This window comes from Oncorhynchus tshawytscha, linkage group LG18 (assembly GCF_018296145.1).
Source record: "Oncorhynchus tshawytscha isolate Ot180627B linkage group LG18, Otsh_v2.0, whole genome shotgun sequence".
Lineage (NCBI taxonomy): Eukaryota > Metazoa > Chordata > Actinopteri > Salmoniformes > Salmonidae > Oncorhynchus > Oncorhynchus tshawytscha.
Window position 1 is genome coordinate 40,596,962 of NC_056446.1, and position 20,674 is coordinate 40,617,635.

The 20,674-nt window shown below is 41.4% G+C and overlaps 1 protein-coding gene across 1 annotated transcript; it reads left to right on the plus strand.

The window, feature by feature from the left end:
• Nucleotides 1–9,962: 9,962 nt before the first annotated feature.
• Nucleotides 9,963–19,564, plus strand: tmed10 (transmembrane p24 trafficking protein 10). The gene is made up of 5 exons (XM_024404800.2): nucleotides 9,963–10,223; nucleotides 11,300–11,420; nucleotides 11,974–12,047; nucleotides 18,499–18,625; nucleotides 19,038–19,564. The coding sequence occupies exons 1-5, from the start codon at nucleotides 10,047–10,049 to the stop codon at nucleotides 19,157–19,159; spliced, it is 621 nt and encodes a 206-aa protein (XP_024260568.2). The 5' UTR covers nucleotides 9,963–10,046; the 3' UTR covers nucleotides 19,160–19,564.
• The last annotated feature ends 1,110 nt before the right edge of the window (nucleotides 19,565–20,674 follow it).

The window sequence follows — 20,674 nt, forward strand, 5'->3', positions numbered from 1 at the left end:
TGCTTATCACTATTCGATCCCTCGGGACTGCTCACGTAAATGAAGGCTTCTGAAACAGCTGGAGAGTTCAGTCTGGGACATTTTCGATAAGATTGCAACAGTATATAAGCTAAAGCTTTTTCCTGAAATAAAAAATGGCAGCATTTTTGTCATCTCATTGCCAGCAACATAACCAGAGTATCGTGCTTTAGTCTGTGCACCTGCAGAATGTTGAGGTCTGTATCCGACACTCTAAAAGCGATGTATGTCATGTGTTGAATAGATGATCCACTTGTATTTTGTTGTGAAGAAAATGTCTCTATGGGAGGAAATATTCAATTTGATTATTTTGTCATCTTTACCCTCATACAGAAAAAGGTATTGTAAAATATAGATGTCTAACTTTTGAACTAAAGAAGAAAGATGCTCAATAAAATGGTGAGGCATGGGGCTGCTGATATAGGCTACATTTGAAAGCAGAAACCTTTAGACTAGGTCTACTGTTCTGGGCAATAATGGACATAGTAGGGCCACAGACCACAGACAGCTATAACAGGGAACAAGAGTGGTGGTGTGGTGAGAAGACTCCCGTTTTTAAGAGCAAAGCGATGTTATATTCAATTATTCATATACCCCCACGATCGTACTTTACTCTGATGCTAAACTTGGCTTTTTAAGGTACAGACCACACAGTCTGGTCACACTGTAGAGAATGAGTACAGAGCACACAGTCTGGTCACACTGTAGAGAATGAGTACAGAGCACACAGTCTGGTCACACTGTAGAGAATGAGTACAGAGCACACAGTCTGGTCACACTGTAGAGAATGAGTACAGAGCACACAGTCTGGTCACACTGTAGAGAATGAGTACAGAGCACACAGTCTGGTCACACTGTAGAGAATGAGTACAGAGCACACAGTCTGGTCACACTGTAGAGAATGAGTACAGAGCACACAGTCTGGTCACACTGTAGAGAATGAGTGCAGAGCACACAGTCTGGTCACACTGTAGAGAATGAGTGCAGAGCACACAGTCTGGTCACACTGTAGAGAATGAGTGCAGAGCACACAGTCTGGTCACACTGTAGAGAATGAGTACAGAGCACACAGTCTGGTCACACTGTAGAGAATGAGTACAGACCACACAGTCTGGTCACACTGTAGAGAATGAGTACAGAGCACACAGTCTGGTCACACTGTAGAGAATGAGTACAGAGCACACAGTCTGGTCACACTGTAGAGAATGAGTACAGAGCACACAGTCTGGTCACACTGTAGAGAATGAGTACAGAGCACACAGTCTGGTCACACTGTAGAGAATGAGTACAGAGCACACAGTCTGGTCACACTGTAGAGAATGAGTACAGAGCACACAGTCTGGTCACACTGTAGAGAATGAGTACAGAGCACACAGTCTGGTCACACTGTAGAGAATGAGTACAGAGCACACAGTCTGGTCACACTGTCAGAGCACACAGTCTGGTCACACTGTAGAGAATGAGTACAGAGCACACAGTCTGGTCACACTGTAGAGAATGAGTACAGAGCACACAGTCTGGTCACACTGTAGAGAATGAGTACAGACCACACAGTCTGGTCACACTGTAGAGAATGAGTACAGAGCACACAGTCTGGTCACACTGTAGAGAATGAGTACAGAGCACACAGTCTGGTCACACTGTAGAGAATGAGTACAGACCACACAGTCTGGTCACACTGTAGAGAATGAGTACAGACCACACAGTCTGGTCACACTGTAGAGAATGAGTACAGACCACACAGTCTGGTCACACTGTAGAGAATGAGTTTTCATTCATAGGGGAAAATAGTAACATGTTGGGAAGACATCAGGAGGAGTTGTGGTGGTCTGGAGGAGAAGGGGTCTAAGGGAGGTCAGGGAGGTCTTTAAGGGGTCTAAGGGAGGCTCAGGGAGGTCTTTAATGGTCTTAACTGACAGGTGTGATCAGAATGTCTTTAGAGATCTGTACCATGATCGCGACGAGGTTAATTATGCTATACTTGACCACTATGCCTCAGCCTATTTATCTCACATCTCTGTCACTACAGCATATCATATTCAATTTACAGTATCACTCACGCGCTATAAGAGACAGGCCCAAGATACGGATGTGTACAAGTATCACTCACATGTTATGAGAGACAGGCCCAAGGTATGGAATTTCGCTGCTTATCTTTATACTCTCATCCACCCCCTTCCCACCACAATACCAGTGAAAATACAAGTTAAATAAATAAATAAAAACCAGTCATTTATCAAACCCATTCACTCATTTCCTATGTCTTCATATTTCCTTTGTATCGACTAAATGGAGGCAGTTTAATCCATGACTGTACTCAGGAAAGGCTTTGTGCGTGATCTGGTGAATTAGAGGAGGGCGGGTCGTGGTAAGGAAGTCAGCAATCACACACCGAAAGACACAATGAACTTCCGCTCTCACTCTGACTGACTGGTTTATCATAGACACACCCTTTTTTCTACAATCATTTTGAAAGTGTCACAGCTGTTACACATGTGGTTCTTTATTACGTCTCCTGATCTTTATCTCCCTTCATGTGAATTCTTCCTAGAATGTGTTTCAGAACCCCCAGAGGAGTTACGGGTTACCCTGTTGCTGTAATCAAAAATCTTTGTTCAAATCTCTTGCTGGAACTCATGTTCACAATCACAAGCATCTTGTTATGACATATGTGAGAGAGAAAGAGAGAGAGAGAGAGAGAGAGAGAGAGAAACTAGTCCTACTGACGCTATCCTCTTCATGTCGTAAGCATTCAGCGCCCACACACACACAACACCTTTAAGATCTAACAAAATACCTGCCCCCCTGACAAAATACCTGCCCCCCTGACAAAATACCTGCCCCCCTGACAAAATACCTGCCCCCCACAAAATACCTGCCCCCCTGACAAAATACCTGCCCCCCTGACAAAATACCTGCCCCCCTGACAAAATACCTGCCCCCCTGACAAAATACCTGCCCCCCTGACAAAATACCTGCCCCCCTGACAAAATACCTGCCCCCCTGACAAAATACCTGCCCCCCCCCCTGACAAAATACCTGCCCCCCTGACAAAATACCTGCCCCCCTGACAAAAGTAGATATCTCTTTAGAGCATTTTTCTCTCAACAGCGAGTGATGCTCCAATGTTTTTCTCAGCTCAAACAGTGTGTTAGTAATAACTGTCACTATTAATATGCCTTGCCAGCTCCAGGGAGAAGGAGCGGAGGCAGGAATAGCAGGTGCTCGTCGCTTCTTTTAACTTCAACATCAACAGCAGTAAAATTAGACCTCTGTGACGCCAACCTGCGTCGATGCTGCAACCCAGGGGAGGAAGCAGGCAGCAGTGGATGTCTGAGAATAAAGAACAGAGGGAGGGAGGGAACAAAGGAAAAGAAGGAGGGAGAGAGGGATGTAGAGAGAGAGAGGGATGTAGAGAGAGGGAAAGAGGGAGAGATAGGGATGTAGAGAGAGGGAAAGAGGGAGAGAGAGGGAAAGAGGGAGAGAGAGGGGTGTAGAGAGAGGGAAAGAGGGAGAGAGAGGGATGTAGAGAGAGGGAAAGAGGGAGAGAGAGGGATGTAGAGAGGGAAAGAGGTAGAGAGATATGTAGAGGGTGAGAGGTAGAGAGAGAGAGGAAGAGGTAGAGAGAGAGAGAAAGAAAGAGAGAGAGAGAGAGAGCGGAAGAGGTAGAGAGAGAGCAGAAGGATGGAGAGGGAGAGGTAGAGAGCGGAAGTATAGAGAGGGAGAGAGAGAGAGAGAGAGAGCGGAAGAGGTAGAGAGTGAGCAGAAGGATGGAGAGGGAGAGGTAGAGAGCGGAAGTATAGAGAGGGAGAGAGAGAGAGAGCGGAAGAGGTAGAGAGAGCAGAAGGATGGCGAGGCAGAGGTAGAGAGCGGGAGTATAGAGAGGGAGAGAGAGAGAGAGAGAGAATGAGCGGCTGGATGTAATTCTGAGTGCAGTGATGATGGAGAGGGGGAGAGCTGAGTTCCTCATCCTTTGACACCTCTTAACTCCCAGGAGTCAGGAAATGGAATTCTTTAGAAATCAAAGAAGAAGAAAAAAACTATGTACATCTCCCCTGTCTCTTTATTTCCTGACTCAATCACAAAATGATTCAGTTTGCTTATTATATCAAATAGACAGACACACTGAGAAAAATCTCCACAGGCCACCGTTGGTAGTGTCTCATATATAAATGTATAATGACACAAATGTGCATTACCTATTTCTCATACACACTGTCAAGGGAGATGATGTCTGCATCATATTTAATACCTGTGATGATATTTATATATAAGCTTAAATAAAAATCCAACTTTTCCATGCTGTCACTAAGCAATGACCACACACGACCAGTCTGATATCTGGTGTTGAAATACATTCTAGGTAAATACAGTATCCACAGCACCTCGAGTAATCTCCGTTAACTAACACATTTGCTTTAATTGGATCAGATGCACGATACCAATTATGTTACGCAGTCGGGTCAACGAGAGATGACGTCATGAGTGACATATACAGTATCAATGACTGGAGTCTATAATAGTTGTTTGTACAAGAGCTCCAGTAATAAAGGTCATTGACTCAGACAGGGAGGGCAATATATCTGGAGGGTGTGGAGACATGATTGCGTCATCCCGCCATCTATTCATTGTGGAAGAGTACACTTCCACTCACATACACATACACTGAGTGTCCAAAACATTAGGAACAGCTTTCTAATGTTTTGAGTTGCATGCCCTCTTTTTGTCCTCAGAACAGACTCAATTCGTCGGGGCGTTGGACTCTACAAGGTGTCGAAAAGCGTTCCACAGGGCTTGCTGGTCCATGTTGACTTCAATACTTCCCACAGTAGTTTCCAGTTGGCAGGATGGCCTTTGGGTGGTGGACCATTCTTCATACACACGGGAAACTGTTGAGCATGAAAAACCCAGCAGCATTGCAGTTCTTGACACACTCAAACTGGTGCTTCTGGCACCTACTACCATACCCTGTTAAAAGGCACTTAAATCTTTTGTTTTGCCCGTTCACCCTCTGAATGGCACACAAACACAATCCATGTCTCAGTTGTCTCAAGGCTTAAAAATCCTTCTTAAACCCGTCTCCTCCCCTTCCTCTACACTGATTGAAGTGGATTTAACAGGTGACATCAACAAGGGATCATAGACACCACCCTGGGATTGCTTGAGAATCCTCTCCAAATACTACCGCTTCACAATCGAGAGCGTCCTCACCGGTTGTTTCACGGCCTGGTACTGGAATTGCTCCGTCCATGACCGCAAGGCCCACCAGCTGGTGGTGAAGACGGCCCAGTACATCACTGGGACCGTGGCCCACCAGCGGGTGGTGAAGACGGCCCAGTACATCACTGGGACCGTGGCCCTCCAGAGGGTGGTGAAGACGGCCCAGTACATCACTGGGACCGTGGCCCTCCAGAGGGTGCTGAAGACTGCCCAGTATATCACTGGCAACGTGTTCCCACCCATCGAGGACATCTACTCGAAACGGTGCCTGAGGAAGGAACACAGCATCATCAAGGACCCCACACCCTCCAGCCGTTCACTCCTTTACTGCATGAGGTCTGACACCAACAGGCTCAGAGACAGTTTCTATCTACAAGCCATCAGACTGCTGAACACTTGAACTGGACTGACCACCTGCTCTGATTCTCTGCACCTTAGCACACACTCAATCACTCATTCATGCTACACACACTATCACGTTTAGATAAGACCCAGATGCAGACGGTGTAGAAGTAACAAGAGTTTATTACAACAACAGGGGTGGGCAAACGACAGGTAAGGTAAGGTAAGGTAAGGTAAGGTAAGGTACAAAATGGCAGGCTGTCTCAGGGTCAGGGCAGGCAGAACATTCAAAACCGGGAAGGACTGATAACCAGGAGCAGGAAAACAGGCAGGAGCAGGGAAACAAAGACTGGTAGGTTTTAACGATCAAGAACGAACTGGCAACAGACAAACAGAGAACACAGGTATAAATACACAGGGGATAATAGGGAAGATGGGCAACACCTGGAGGGGGTGGGGGTGGGGGTGGAGACAATCACAAAGACAGGTGAAATAGATCAGGGTGTGACACACACATCACAACTGCTGCTACCAGAATCGTATTATACTGAACAATTTATACATGACAACTTGTTCTCAACTGGCCTACCTTGTTAAATAAAGGTGAAAGGATTCTTACTGCCAATGATTCTACTACCAAGGATTCTACTACCAAGGATTCTACTACCAAGGATTCTACTACCAAGGATTCTACTACCAAGGATTCTACTACCAAGGATTCTACTACCAAGGATTCTACTGCCAAGGATTCATACCCCTTCATCAATACATGTGTAAATATTGGACTTTAAATTGTGCCTTCCTGTATTATACTGATTGCTAAAATGTTTATCATATTTTACTGACTCATTTACTTTATGTTCCTATTCTTATCTTTATTATTTCTTATTGTTGTTGCATTGTCGAAAAAGAACCTGCAAGTAAGCATTTAGTTGGACAATGTATACCATCCCGTACATACGACTAATAACACTTGAAACTTGTGAGAGATGTCATAATCCTCAACATCTGGCTTGGATTATGACATTGGCCATGGAACCAGTAATTAGAGTCGTCATAACAGGTCATAACATGTCATAACAGGTCATAACAGGTAATACCAGGTCCTAACAGGTCATAACAAGGTTGTAACAGGTCGTAACAGGTCGCAACATGTCATAACAGGTCGTTACAGGTTATAACAGGTCGTAAAAGGTCATACCACGTCAAAACAGGTCGGTAACCATTCATAACAGATTGTAACAGGTCGTAACAGGTCAAAACAGGTCTATTACCCTTATCATCACTCCCAGATGAAGACCAGGTCCATATACTATTTATATAAATGTATCTATGGCTCTATAGAGGCAGGTCAGTAGCTTTATCTATGGCTCTATAGATGCAGGTCAGTAGCTTGATCGATGGCTCTATAGAGGCAGGTCAGTAGCTTTATATATGGCTCTATAGAGGCAAGGTCAGTAGATTTATCTATGGCTCTATAGAGGCAGGTCAGTAGATTTATCTATGGCTCTATAGAGGCAGTTCAGTAGCTTGATCGATGGATCTATAGAGGCAGGTCAGTAGCTTGATCGATGGCTCTATAGAGGCAGGTCAGTAGCTTTATCTATGACTCTATAGAGCCAGGTCAGTAACGTTATCTATGGCTCTATAGATGCAGGTCAGTAGATGTATCTACGGCTCTAGAGAGCCAGGTCAGTAACTTTATCTATGGCTCTATAGAGGCAGGTCAGTAGCTTTATCTATGGCTCTATAGAGGCAGGTCAGTAGATTTATCTATGACTCTATAGAGGCAGGTCAGTAGATTTATCTATGACTCTATAGAGGCAGGTCAGTAGATTTATCTATGACTCTATAGAGGCAGGTCAGTAGATTTATCTATGACTCTATAGAGGCAGGTCAGTAGATTTATCTATGATCTATAGAGGCAGGTCAGTAGATTTATCTATGACTCTATAGAGGCAGGTCAGTAGATTTATCTATGACTCAGGTAGAAATGGCACATCAGTTTCATGTACATAGCATTTTGCCAGAAGAATAAAATAAAATGTTTATTGTCACATGCTTGATAAACAGCAGGTGTAGACTAAGAGTGAAATGCTTATTTACAGGCCCTTCCCAACAATGCAGAATACAATAAAACAATTGAAATAATAATAATAGAAACAAAATGTGTTACACGAGGAATAAATACACAATGAGCAATGATAGCTTGGCTATATACACCGTACATGTAGTACCAATACTGAACCGATGATAGCTTGGCTATATACACCGTACATGTAGTACCAGTACTGAACCGATGATAGCTTGGCTATATACACCGTACACATAGTACCAGTACTGAACCAATGATAGCTTGGCTATATACACCGTACATGTAGTACCAGTACTGAACCAATGATAGCTTGGCTATATACACCGTACATGTAGTACCAGTACTGAACCAATGATAACTTGGCTATATACACCGTACAGGTAGTACCAGTACTGAACCGATGATAACTTGGCTATATACACCGTACAGGTAGTACCAGTACTGAACCGATGATAGCTTGGCTATATACACCGTACACGTAGTACCAGTACTGAACCGATGATAACTTGGCTATATACACCGTACAGGTAGTACCAGTACTGAACCGATGATAACTTGGCTATATACACCGTACAGGTAGTACCAGTACTGAACCGATGATAGCTTGGCTATATACACCGTACAGGTAGTACCAGTACTGAACCGATGATAGCTTGGCTATATACACCGTACACGTAGTACCAGTACTGAACCGATGATAGCTTGGCTATATACACCGTACATGTAGTACCAGTACTGAACCGATGATAGCTTGGCTATATACACCGTACACGTAGTACCAGTACTGAACCGATGATAACTTGGCTCTATACATGGGTTACCAGTACTGAGCCAATGTGCGAGGTACGAGGTAATTAAGGTAGATATGTACACATAGGTAGGGGGTAAAGCGACTAGGCAACAGGATAGATAATAGACAGTAGCAGCAGCGTATGTGATGAATGTGGAAGTGTGTGTGTGGTGACGGTGTGCCAACAGTGAGTGTGTGTGTGTATGTATGTGTTGGAGTGTCAGTGTAAGTATGTGTGAGTGTGTGGGTAGTCTAGTGTGTGTGCATAGAGTCAAAAAAGAGTTAATGCAGGTAGCAATTTGGTTAACTATTTAGCAGCCTTGTTTAGCAGTCTTATGGCTTGGGGGTAGAATCTGTTCATGAGCCTTTTTTTGAAGGGTCGGGCTCAATTCCATTTCAATTTCAGTCAATTCAGGAAGCACACTGAAATTCCAGTTTTCTTCAATCATTTTCAATTAGGAAATGTTTGTAATTTTTAATTTGGTTGTCTTTCTGAATTGTCTGGAATTGAAATGGAATTGGCCCCAATCCAGATCTATTGTGGCAATATATTGGATCCCAGTCAGTGAGACTAACCTAAATAAATCAAATCAAATCAAATCAAATTTATTTATATAGCCCTTCGTACATCAGCTGATATCTCAAAGTGCTGTACAGAAACCCAGCCTAAAACCCCAAACAGCAAGCAATGCAGGTGTAGAAGCACGGTGGCTAGGAAAAACTCCCTAGAAAGGCCAAAACCTAGGAAGAAACCTAGAGAGGAACCAGGCTATGTGGGGTGGCCAGTCCTCTTCTGGCTGTGCCGGGTGGAGATTATAACAGAACATGGCCAAGATGTTCAAATGTTCATAAATGACCAGCATGGTCGAATAATAATAAGGCAGAACAGTTGAAACTGGAGCAGCAGCACAGTGGTTAAATAGTGGTTAAATAACATAAAACATGTGGTTAATGGCACTTGAGAAAACTGTCAGGGAGAGTGACATTCAGAGGGGTGGTTTGATGTACTAAGCGGGGGTAGTGCACTGAATAGAGCATAGGGTGCCATTTGAGAAGCAACCAGGAGTGGAGTGATGTAATTCTCCCGAATTCGTTCATCTCTGAGCTGCTGCCTGACAAGATAATAATAGTTTTTGGGATCTTCAGAATACAACCAGTATCTGTGAATGTGATATGGCCTGTTAGATAATGCTGTTGAGGATTAAACATTTACTGTACTGTCTGGTTAGGTTAGGTTATTGTGTAATCTATCTGTTTATCGATCCATCCATCTGTCCAGCCACGGTTGTCACTAGTTACCACAGCCACAAAGTCATAAACCCAATTTCTACAAGTTATCTTTTTAAACTATGATTTCAACCTAACCCTGACATGAACCCTACCCTTAACCACATTTATAACCTCATGCATAACTCCATCCTTGAATACATTTTTAAGATGTAACCCATGTTGACTTTGTGGCTGTGGTAACATCCATCCATTTGGTCCCTCACAGACCACCTTTGCGTTGCGGCGCTGTGGAGAGATCCGAGGCAACTCAAACTGCAGTAGCTTTCTAAGCTGTTATTTCGGCTAGTAGCCATGGCTCGGTTCGCTACCCTGCTTCTTTTACCGGTTCTCATTGAATCGGTATTATCAATTTCATTCTTTTTACCGGTAAATTCAAGGAAATGTTTACGGGAAGAGATCCACAAAGACGTGCTGGTCACGGGGGAGTATGAAATCAGCGACCAGTCCAACACAAAGACCAACCTGAAGGTGAGTTTGATGCTGTTGCAATAACGGTACTGACGGCTAAGCTAAACTAACTAGCTACTAATTGTTATTTACATTGAAAGGCCCAAACGCAGTTTGTTCATATCATTTTTTGATGAGAAGTGACTTTAAAACAATACGTGGAAATGCAACCGTGTTCATATAAATTGCTATTCATAACAGCTGGCTAGCTAAACGTCTTGTTGACAGCTGCTGTTATCTTGCTAACTAATGTTAGCCTGGTAGCTAAATGTTAGCCTGGTAGCTAATGTTAGCATGGTAGCTAAATGTTAGCCTGGTAGCTAATGTTAGCATGGTAGCTAATGTTAGCATGGTAGCTAATGTTAGCATGGTAGCTAATGTTAGCATGGTAGCTAAATGTTAGCCTGGTAGCTAAATGTTAGCCTGGTAGCTAAATGTTAGCCTGGTAGCTAAATGTTAGCCTGGTAGCTAAATGTTAGCCTGGTAGCTAAATGTTAGCCTGGTAGCTAATGTTAGCCTGGTAGCTAAATGTTAGCCTGGTAGCTAAATGTTAGCCTGGTAGCTAAATGTTAGCCTGGTTGGGCCTGTGACAGGTCCTTCCTGGTTCTTGCGGTTTTTAATTGAAATAGCAGAATTGTACATATTTTTTTTTTAGCAAACAAAGTGTGTATAATATTAAATACGTAAAAGGTATTTCAACTTAATAATTTTATTTCAATGTTTAGTATCAGTTGAGATGGTGAAAACTCATTTCAGGATGTTACACGTCAGTCTTAACTCCCCTCATCCACTCTGTGAAACGTGTTGCTACCAAGTTAGCTAGCGATGTTAGCATGCAGTATAATGGGTGATGTCAACAAAGTGGATGCAGGGTTAGAATAAGACGTTGACGAACTCATACAAATCATAATCATACAAGTCTATAATTTGCCTACTACGTGGGCAAAGTTAGCTGATGTTGTGTGTGAGAGTTTACATTTACACGCCATTGGGTATAAACATTGCCCGCTGCAACACTCATGCACCAGCTGTCAATACACGTGTTGTATTTTCTGCTTTTTATGTTGTTGTTCTATATCACGTGTGTTTAACGTTAGATCACAGACTCGTCGGGACACATCCTATACTCAAAGGAAGGTGCAACGAAAGGGAAGTTTGCCTTCACGACAGAGGATTATGACATGTTTGAAGTGTGCTTTGAGAGCAAATCGCCCATGGGTAAGTCAAAGTGCATAGTATTTATTTTGTGGTGCTTAAAGTGATGGTAATCTTTAACCTAGATGTTTGCAAGGAGCAGGCATTGTTCAATGCAGTTGTTCGCCTAACTGCGTTACTCCACAAGTAGTCATTTGTTGACAGATTTGCCTGAGTACCCATCTGTTCTGGATTTCAGGCTATAGCTGGCCAAAACATGCAAAATTTGGGTCAGGGTTCTGAGAACACTACTCTGTTTAAACACTTAATGGAGGCCAGTCAGTCAGCAACCAATAAGTGAATGAATCAGCAAGTTAGGACGGGATAGGTTTATAGCTGGGTCACATTCAGTACCCAAACTCTGTTAAACGTTTCAGATAGAAATGGGAACATTGTTTGCGCTATGTAGCATATTTCTATCTGAATGAAACAAAACATTGTGTCCTGCCAAACACGGTCCATGTGACTGGAAGGAGTCCTTCCAACTTGTTTTATTGCTTGCTGTTATTGAATGAGCGGAGTAAAGCCATCTATGCTTTGTAAATGTAGTAAATCATGTGTTTGTTCTGTCACCCAGGAACTGGGAGGATCCCCGACCAGCTGCTTAATCTGGACATGAAGCACGGAGTGGAGGCCAAGAACTATGAAGAGGTGAGTTGCTGGTACTGCTGCTGGTACCGCTTCAAAGTGAAACTGAAATGCACGTACACTCTTGCACCATTAAGGGATTGCTTATTTGCTTTGGAGACCCAGTGTCTAGGAAATGTTAAATGACAGTTGAAATTGTTCAAAGAAGCCCCTCTGCACACTGGGCTGGAATAGTATGACTTGTTAATTTGGTGCCAACATTTTGGTATGGACTTAGGAAGCATTTCATCAGATTTTGAGGGACAAAATGTTTATTGTAATGTGCCACCAAATAACAAAAAGTCTAAATGATTTTGGGGATGGCAGAAAGTTTTCAGTAACCAGATTTCCTTTCATTTTTTCTATTTTTAATGCGAGTTAAGTGCGTCGGATAAAAATGTCCTGACGGGCCTGATGGAAACAGCAAATTTCACTGTGAACATTCCAAATGTCGACAAAACAATATATACTCTAGACAAGGTGGGATTTATTTTTTGTGTCTGTAAAATAAATTCTGAATGAAATGGCGGTGAAAACAACATTTTATGCGCAAATATTGATATAATAACGAATATTGAAGTAAACTTGGAGTTACGCGATGACGTGGTGTGTGTGGTCCTCCCACTACGACTCGGGGAAAGGCATGCAGTTTAGTAGACTACGGATTAAATAAATGATGATGAATTTCACAAGTTGGTGAAAGTGCACGGTGATGATCGAGGGTCTTATTCTGGTGATAATCGATGGTTGGCTGCCGTTTTGACAAAAAAAAATTATCTAGCTCTTTTGTCCATAATAATCTCATGTACTGTAGGTAGTTTACCCTCACTGTATCAGCGAAGCTGTTGGCTGGAGCAGACATGCCAAGACCAGAGTGGGCACATTCGCTATATAACTCAGTAGAGTTAAACTAGATGGAAACCCATTTAACTTGTTTTAAATAAATATGTAAAAAAATAATTGAATCACTAAGTTATTTTTATATGCACTACGTCATCAAGCACAGCTTTTTATCTGCAAAAAGTCAGTTTAATGGAAACAACATGGTTGGAAAATGCTCATATTGTTTTTAATATAGATTTTTTAGAATATTCGCGTGAAAAATCTGTCGTCCATTTGGATGTAAACCTAGCTAATGTAAAGTAAACGGATATAAAGTATGTCAATGGAGATATACAATATATTTTATAAGATCATCTTCAGTGAGAACTAACAACCACCAAAATAAAAACTAGACCATCTAAAAAATGAAGAGGGAAAAAAAAGTTAGTGTCATGGGGCTCCCATTGGTTGTTATGGTGATGGTTGTTATGGTCACTCTATTAAAACATGGCCCTTCAGAAAGTATTCAAACCTATTGACTTATTCCACATTTTGTTGTTACAGCTGGAATTCAAAATGTATTAAATTCAAATAAAATTCTCATCCATCTACACACAATACCCCATAATGAGAAATTGTTATAATTGTTTTTTTTTTTTTGGGGGGGGGTGTAAATACAGAAATATCTCATTTACATAAGTATTCACACCCCTGAGTCAATACATGTTAGAATCACCTTTGGTAACGATTACAGCTGTGAGTCTTTCTGGGTACTTATCTAAGAGCTTTGCACACCTGGATTGTACAATATTTTGCACATTATTAAAAATGATTCAAGCTCTGTCAAGAAGTTGGTTGTTGATCATTGCTAGACAAGACATTTTCAAGTCTTGCAGTAGATTTTCAAGTAGATTTAAGTTAAAACTGTAACTCGGTCACCAGTGCTTAAAATTAACATCTGCCAAATGTGGGTAGATTTTTGGCATTAGCGGCTAAGATGTCTATTTCACCAGCCATGTTGGTGGGAAGTGAGGGCTCCACTTTGTGTGCAGTTCACTCGCATTTGAGAATTAAAAAAAAAAAAATAGTCATACACGATCACATTTATAGTAACATAAATGCTGCGGTAGCTGTTTTTCATGTATTTCCACTGTTTTGTTTCACAGCTGGTATGTCAATCGAACAAAGTCAAATAAGTAGGGATCCTGTATAGCCTATTCCACCTCGCGCTGCAACACTGTCTGTCTGGGAGCGCTGCGCACCTGAAGAGCTGAGTGAAAGATTCGTTTTTTTAGAAGTGCTGCGCACAGGCATAAAAATAGGTTTAATTTACTTGAAAGGAAAGTGAGACTTTGTCCTTGTGTTTCTTGGCTATTTACTATTGTTTTTCTACGTTTGCGTTTCAACTGCTAGAGAAGAGAAGAGAGAAGACGGCGTCTCTACTAGTCAGACTCAATCTCACAGGTACAAACTAGAGGTCGACCGATTATGATTGTCCAACGCGGATACCGATTAATCGGACGATTTTTAAAATGTATGTATGTGTATGTATATATATATATATATATATATATATATATATATATATATATATATACACATTTTTGTAATAATGACAATTGCAACAATACTGAATGAACACTTTTATTTTAACTTAATATAATACATATTATGGGCTTTTGGATGGGTGTTCTTAAGGTGATTCCACAGGTTGGTGGTATTGTTTGATTTAGTCGTTGCTGACCCCATGCTTACATCTTTATCACAAATAAGACACCTTGCTTTCCCTGGTGCCAATTCTATGTAATAGTCCCACACTGGTGCTCTGCTTTTCTCTGCCATCTGTAAAACACACAGAAACACACAGCTCTGAAGTGACAATGATACTGAAGAGTCTGTTTAGGAGACAAATACTCTCAGCTGTTTGAATAAAAATAGAGTTTAAGTTACCTGTGATGAATGTTGAAAACAAAAACTGTAATTTCTATATGCAGGAAATCCTATTTTAATAATGGGCATGGTAAGAATTGACTACCAAAGTGCGAGTCATAATTCCATGACACCTTCTAGCAAAATCTGAAAAGCGGTTCCTTCATTCATTTATTCCATAGGATATTTTTAGATTCACTTAAAATAAGGTCTGTGTTTCGTGTAGGCTTACACCACCTTGCCAATTTTATAACTGTGTAGAAATCCATAGGACAAGGTAACTCTGATCAATATTGGCTAAATATAAGCGAAGATCATTTTTTTTGTAGAGTGGCTTTATGAAAATATGTTGACAAACGTTACCTTATCCTAGTGAGATTTACACGGGTATCAAATCGGCGAGGCGGTTTAAACCTGCACGAAACACAGACCTTATTTGAAGTAGATCAAGACATTCTCTATGGAAGACATGAACGGTAAAATAACAAAGGAACCTCTTTCAAGTTCAGCCGCAAGTTATTACAGGAATTATAACGCGTCGACTATCTCTCGCTAAACCATATACCTTTGACTATTACGAGCCTGCTGCTGCCTACCACCCCTCAGACTGCTCTATCAAATATCAAATCATAGACTTAACTATAATAAACACACAGAAATACGAGCCTTCGTTCAAATCCGGAAACTATCACCTCGAAAACAACGTGGCATCCATGAGTCTAAATATTCCTGTTACATTGCACAACCTTCAATGTTATGTCATAATTACGTAGAAATTCTGGCAAATTAGTTCGCAAAGAACCAGGCGGCCCAAACTGTTGCATATACCCTGACTCTGCGTGCAATGAACGCAAGAGAAGTGACAGAATTTCACCTCGTTAATATTGCCTGCTAACCTGTATTTCTTTTAGCTAAATATGCAGGTTTAAAAATATATACTTCTGTGTATTGATTTTTAAGAAAGGCATTGATGTTTATGGTTAAGTACACATTGGAGCAACGACAGTCGTTGGTTGATTGTTTTTTTATAAGATAAGTTTAATGTTAGCTAGCAACTTACCTTGGCTTACTGCATTCGCGTAACAGGCAGGCTCCTCGTGAGGCAGGTGGTTAGAGCGTTGGACTAGTTAACTGTAAGGTTGCAAGATTGGATCCCCCGAGCTGACAAGGTAAAAATCTGTCGTTCTGCCTCATTCCTAGGCCCTCGTTGAAAATAAGAATGTGTTCTTAACTGACTTGCCTAGTTAAATAAAGGTGTAAAAAAATAAAAATAAATACAGATTTCCGATTGTTATGAAAACTTGAAATCGGTCATTCCGATTAATCGGTCAACCTCTAGTACAAACATGACTGGAGTCACATTACCATGGTAACCTTAAAGGGGCAGGTGAATTTTTTAGGGGGGGTTAAAAGACCCAGGACACAAAAGATGAAATTAAACAATATACCACATTACTTCTTACTAGTAATACATTTATTGTTTTAGGATCATTACAAAGCATGTTCATCTGTTTTTGTGTGTTTTGTTGGTGTAATTTAAGTGGCCCAAAAAATATTTTGTCTGGTAAAAGAATCTGAGTGGCTGGTAGATTAAAGGTAATAATAATCTACTTCCCACAGTGGCTGGTGGACCAAAAAAAGACTTCATTTGATGCCTGTCGGCCACTCGGGAATATTCACTGTCTTCTTGGTTAGCCACTCCAGTGTAGATTTGGCTTTGTGTTTTAGTTCATTGTCCTGCTGAAAGGTGAATTCATCTCCCAGTGTCTGCTGGAAAGCAGACTGAACCATGTTTTCCTCTAGGATTTTTCCTGTGCTTAGCTCTATTCCATTCCTTAAAAAAAAAAAAAAAAAACTCCCTAGTCCTTAACGATGACAAGCACACCCATGAATTGATGCAGCCACCACCTTGTTTGAAAATATAGATTTGCCCCAAACATAACACTTTGTATTTAGGTCATAAAGGTAATTTCTTTGCCACATTTTTTGCAGTATTATTTTATTGCATGTTTTGGAATATTTATATTCTGTACAGGCTTCCTTCTTCTCACTCTGTCATTTAGGTTAGTATTGTGGAGTAACTACAATGTTGTTGATCCATCCTCAGTTCTCTCCTGTCACAGCTATTAAACTCTGTAACTGTTTTAAAATCACCATTGGCCTCATTGTGAAATCCCTGAGCGGTTTCCTTCCTCTCCGGCAACTGAGTTAGGGAGGACGCCTGTATCTTTGTAGTGACTGGGTGTATTGATACACCATCCAAAGTGTAATTAATAACTTCACCATGCTCAAAGGGATATTCAATGTATGCTTTCTTTTTACCCATCTACCAATAGGTGCCCTTCTTTACAAGGCATTGGAAAACCTACCTGGGCTTTGCGATTGAATCTGTGTTTGAAAAAAACAACAACCCAAAAACATTATACTTAAGGGGTATGGTGTATAGGCCAGTGACACAATTCATTTTAAATTCAGGCTGTAACACAACAAAATGTTGAGTAAACACTGCATACACTGTTCTGCTGACTTGTATTGTGAATTGATAATCCACTCTACCCACACCCCACACATACTGACTGAGCCCGAAGCTCATGCGTGGGTTGGAGGACTAGGCCAGTGTCTGTGTTAATGTGGGCATGCCTATGTGGGTGAACACTGTACAGTACATGCGTACTTAGCTACGTAACGTCAACGTGTGGAGTTAGAGTAGAGCCTTGTTGGCAAGGAAACCAGGAAGTGCAAGTTGGCTAGAATCCTTGTCTTGTCTATAACCAACGCAATGGCCTGCTACTGTGACGTCTGTCTGGTCCGTCTGGTCACCTGGTCTGTCTGGTCAGCTTGATTTCACTTGTTCTCTATTTTTCTTACGCCTCGATTAGACCGTCAACATCATTGCGTTTTGGTAAACCAGAAGTACATCATTTCCAATGGTACAAAGTTATTTATTTGATTTAATTGGTTGAGAAATGTGATTTTCCTGTTTTTCTGACATCCTCCATTCGTATATATATTTGAAACTGCCCTATCCCCTAGCCAAAATACAGATTTGTTTCAATATTGTCCTGATCCAATTTCTTTATAAACTCAGCAAAAAAAAGAAACAGATCTTTTCAGGACCCTGTCTTTCAAAGATTATTCAAAAAAATCCAAATAACTTTACAGATCTTCATTGTAAAGGGTTTAAACACTGTTTCCCATGTTTGTTCAATGAACCATAAACAATTAATGAACATGCACCTGTGGAACGGTCATTAAGACACTAATAGCTTACAGACGGTAGGCAATTAAGGTCAGAGTTATGAAAACTTAGGACACTAAAGAGGCCTTTCTACTGACTCTGAAAAACACAGTTGCTGAGTTTATATGTTTTAGCTGTAGCTTGTGGGAAGAGAAATTCTGTAAAATTAGAGAGAGGGAGGGGTAAAGCGTTCTGCATACCAGACCAGATTGCATTGTGTTCCTGTTCATGTTGAACTACTGGGAACACTGGCACTGCTACTGCACAGCTCGAGAGTGACACCTACTGGACAAACTGGGACACAGTCCAACACAGTCCAAGCTTCCATCTAGAATTTCCTGATTTATAAATGTTCCATCTCTTTCCTGCTGCACTGTCCAACGGAAATCCAATCCAATAAACCAATTAACACCTACCGGCAAGGGATGAATTGTGGCGTTGCATTGTTTTTTTTGTTGTTGATTGACGGCTCTCTCGTCCACTCAGATCGCCAAAGTGGAGAAGCTGAAGCCCCTGGAGGTGGAGCTAAGGCGACTGGAGGACCTATCCGAGTCCATCGTCAATGACTTTGCCTACATGAAGAGGAGGGAGGAGGAGATGAGGGATACCAACGGTAAGAAGAGCACAGTATTGATAGTAGTAGTTCCATTTACTAGTCTGACATGGACTTGTGTTGTGTGTGATTGTGAACTTCTCAGTCTGTCCATTTTGAGAAATCTTCCCTTGATCATCAATACCTATTTTTATGCAGAATTTCAAGTTATACATGTGATTATTCTAATGCATAGTCGTAGCTATGTATGTATGTATGTATGTATGTATGTATGTATGTATGTATGTATGTATGTATGTATGTATGTATGTATGTATGTATGTATGTATGTATGTATGTATGTATGTATGTATGTATGTATGTATGTATGTGTGTGTGTGTGTGTGTGTGTGTGTGTGTGTGTATGTATGTATGTGTGTGTGTGTGTGTGTGTATGTGTGTAGTATTTCTAACTCTGTTCTCCTTCTTCCAGAGTCCACCAACACACGCGTCCTGTACTTCAGCATCTTCTCTATGTGCTGTCTGATTGGCTTGGCCACCTGGCAGGTCTTCTACCTGCGCCGCTTCTTCAAGGCAAAGAAGCTGATTGAGTAAAGAGGCATCACCACTACACCCAGGGGGAGCAGCCAATGCTACCCGATCAACCTTCACCCTCCTCGGACTATGGCTTTGTCCAAAATGACACCCTGTATTGTGTACTACTTTTGACCAGAGCCTCCATAGGCTGAAGTTTTTGCCCGAAAGCCTGTAGACTCTAGTCAAAAGTTGTGCATTATACAGGGAATAACCAGGGCACCGTTTCGGACCTATCCAATAATGACAAAACAAAGGGTTGTGCAGAACAACTCTACTAGTTTCGGTGGTGTGAGACGGCACCAAGGAGTAGCCTAATTCTCTGAAAACTATACACACCTGTGGCTCATTCAGCAGAGTGAAATTATTCTATTTTTTTTTTCAAAGGTAGAAATGTAGAATGTACACAGATTTATCATCAGAGAGCGAGAATGTTCCGTGTGTTGTTTCTAATTTACATTTCTCAGATTGTCATTTAATGTGTACAGTTTGATTTGGAGTTATGTTTATTTTGTTGGGATGAATGGTTGCCCCCTTGAGAGAATGTCTATGGCCCTTTATATCGTTGTACAAAGTCTTTGGCCATGCCAAGCGAGCTAAAGGCTATAGTGTGCTGGGCGTCGCCAAAACGGCACCCTATTCCCTATATAGTGCACTACTTTAGACCAGAGCCCTATTCCCTATATAGTGCACTACTTTAGACCAGAGCCCTATTCCCTACATAGTGCACTACTTTAGACCAGAGCCCTATTCCCTACATAGTGCACTACTTTAGACCAGAGCCCTATAGAACCCTATTCCCTATATAGTGCACTACTTTAGACCAGAGCCCTATAGAACCCTATTCCCTATATAGTGCACTACTTTAGACCAGAGCCCTATAGAACCCTATTCCCTATATAGTGCACTACTTTAGACCAGAGCCCTATAGAACCCTATTCCCTATATAGTGCACTACTTTAGACGAGAGCTCTATAGAACCCTATTCCCTATATAGTGCACTACTTTAGACCAGAGCCCTATAGAACCCTATTCCCTATATAGTGCACTACTTTAGACGAGAGCTCTATAGAACCCTATTCCCTATATAGTGCACTACTTTAGACCAGGTCCCTATAGAACCCTATTCCCTATATAGTGCACTACTTTAGACCAGGTCCCATAGGGCTCTGGTCAAAGCATTGCAATAGGGTGCCGTTTGAGATGTACCATTTTATATTGTTGCCCTTTTTAAGTGAAGCCTTTAATGAACAGCAGGTGGAATGTGGTATAACTCAAAAGAGAGAAACTATGGCAACCACGGAACTTCTGTGCTTAGTGGGTTAATTCATTTGAATACTGTGTTTGGTAACTAAATTTGACAGCGTCTTTTTAGTTTGTCTTGATTTTGTAAATGCTATCGCAGGGCAGGTATTTTTGGGGGAGAGTGTTTCATAATTTATCAGGGAATGAATGGTTGGTTGTCTTAAATGGCACCCTATTCCATATAAAGTGCATTGGGCCCTGGTTAAAAGTAGTGCACTATTTAGGGAATTA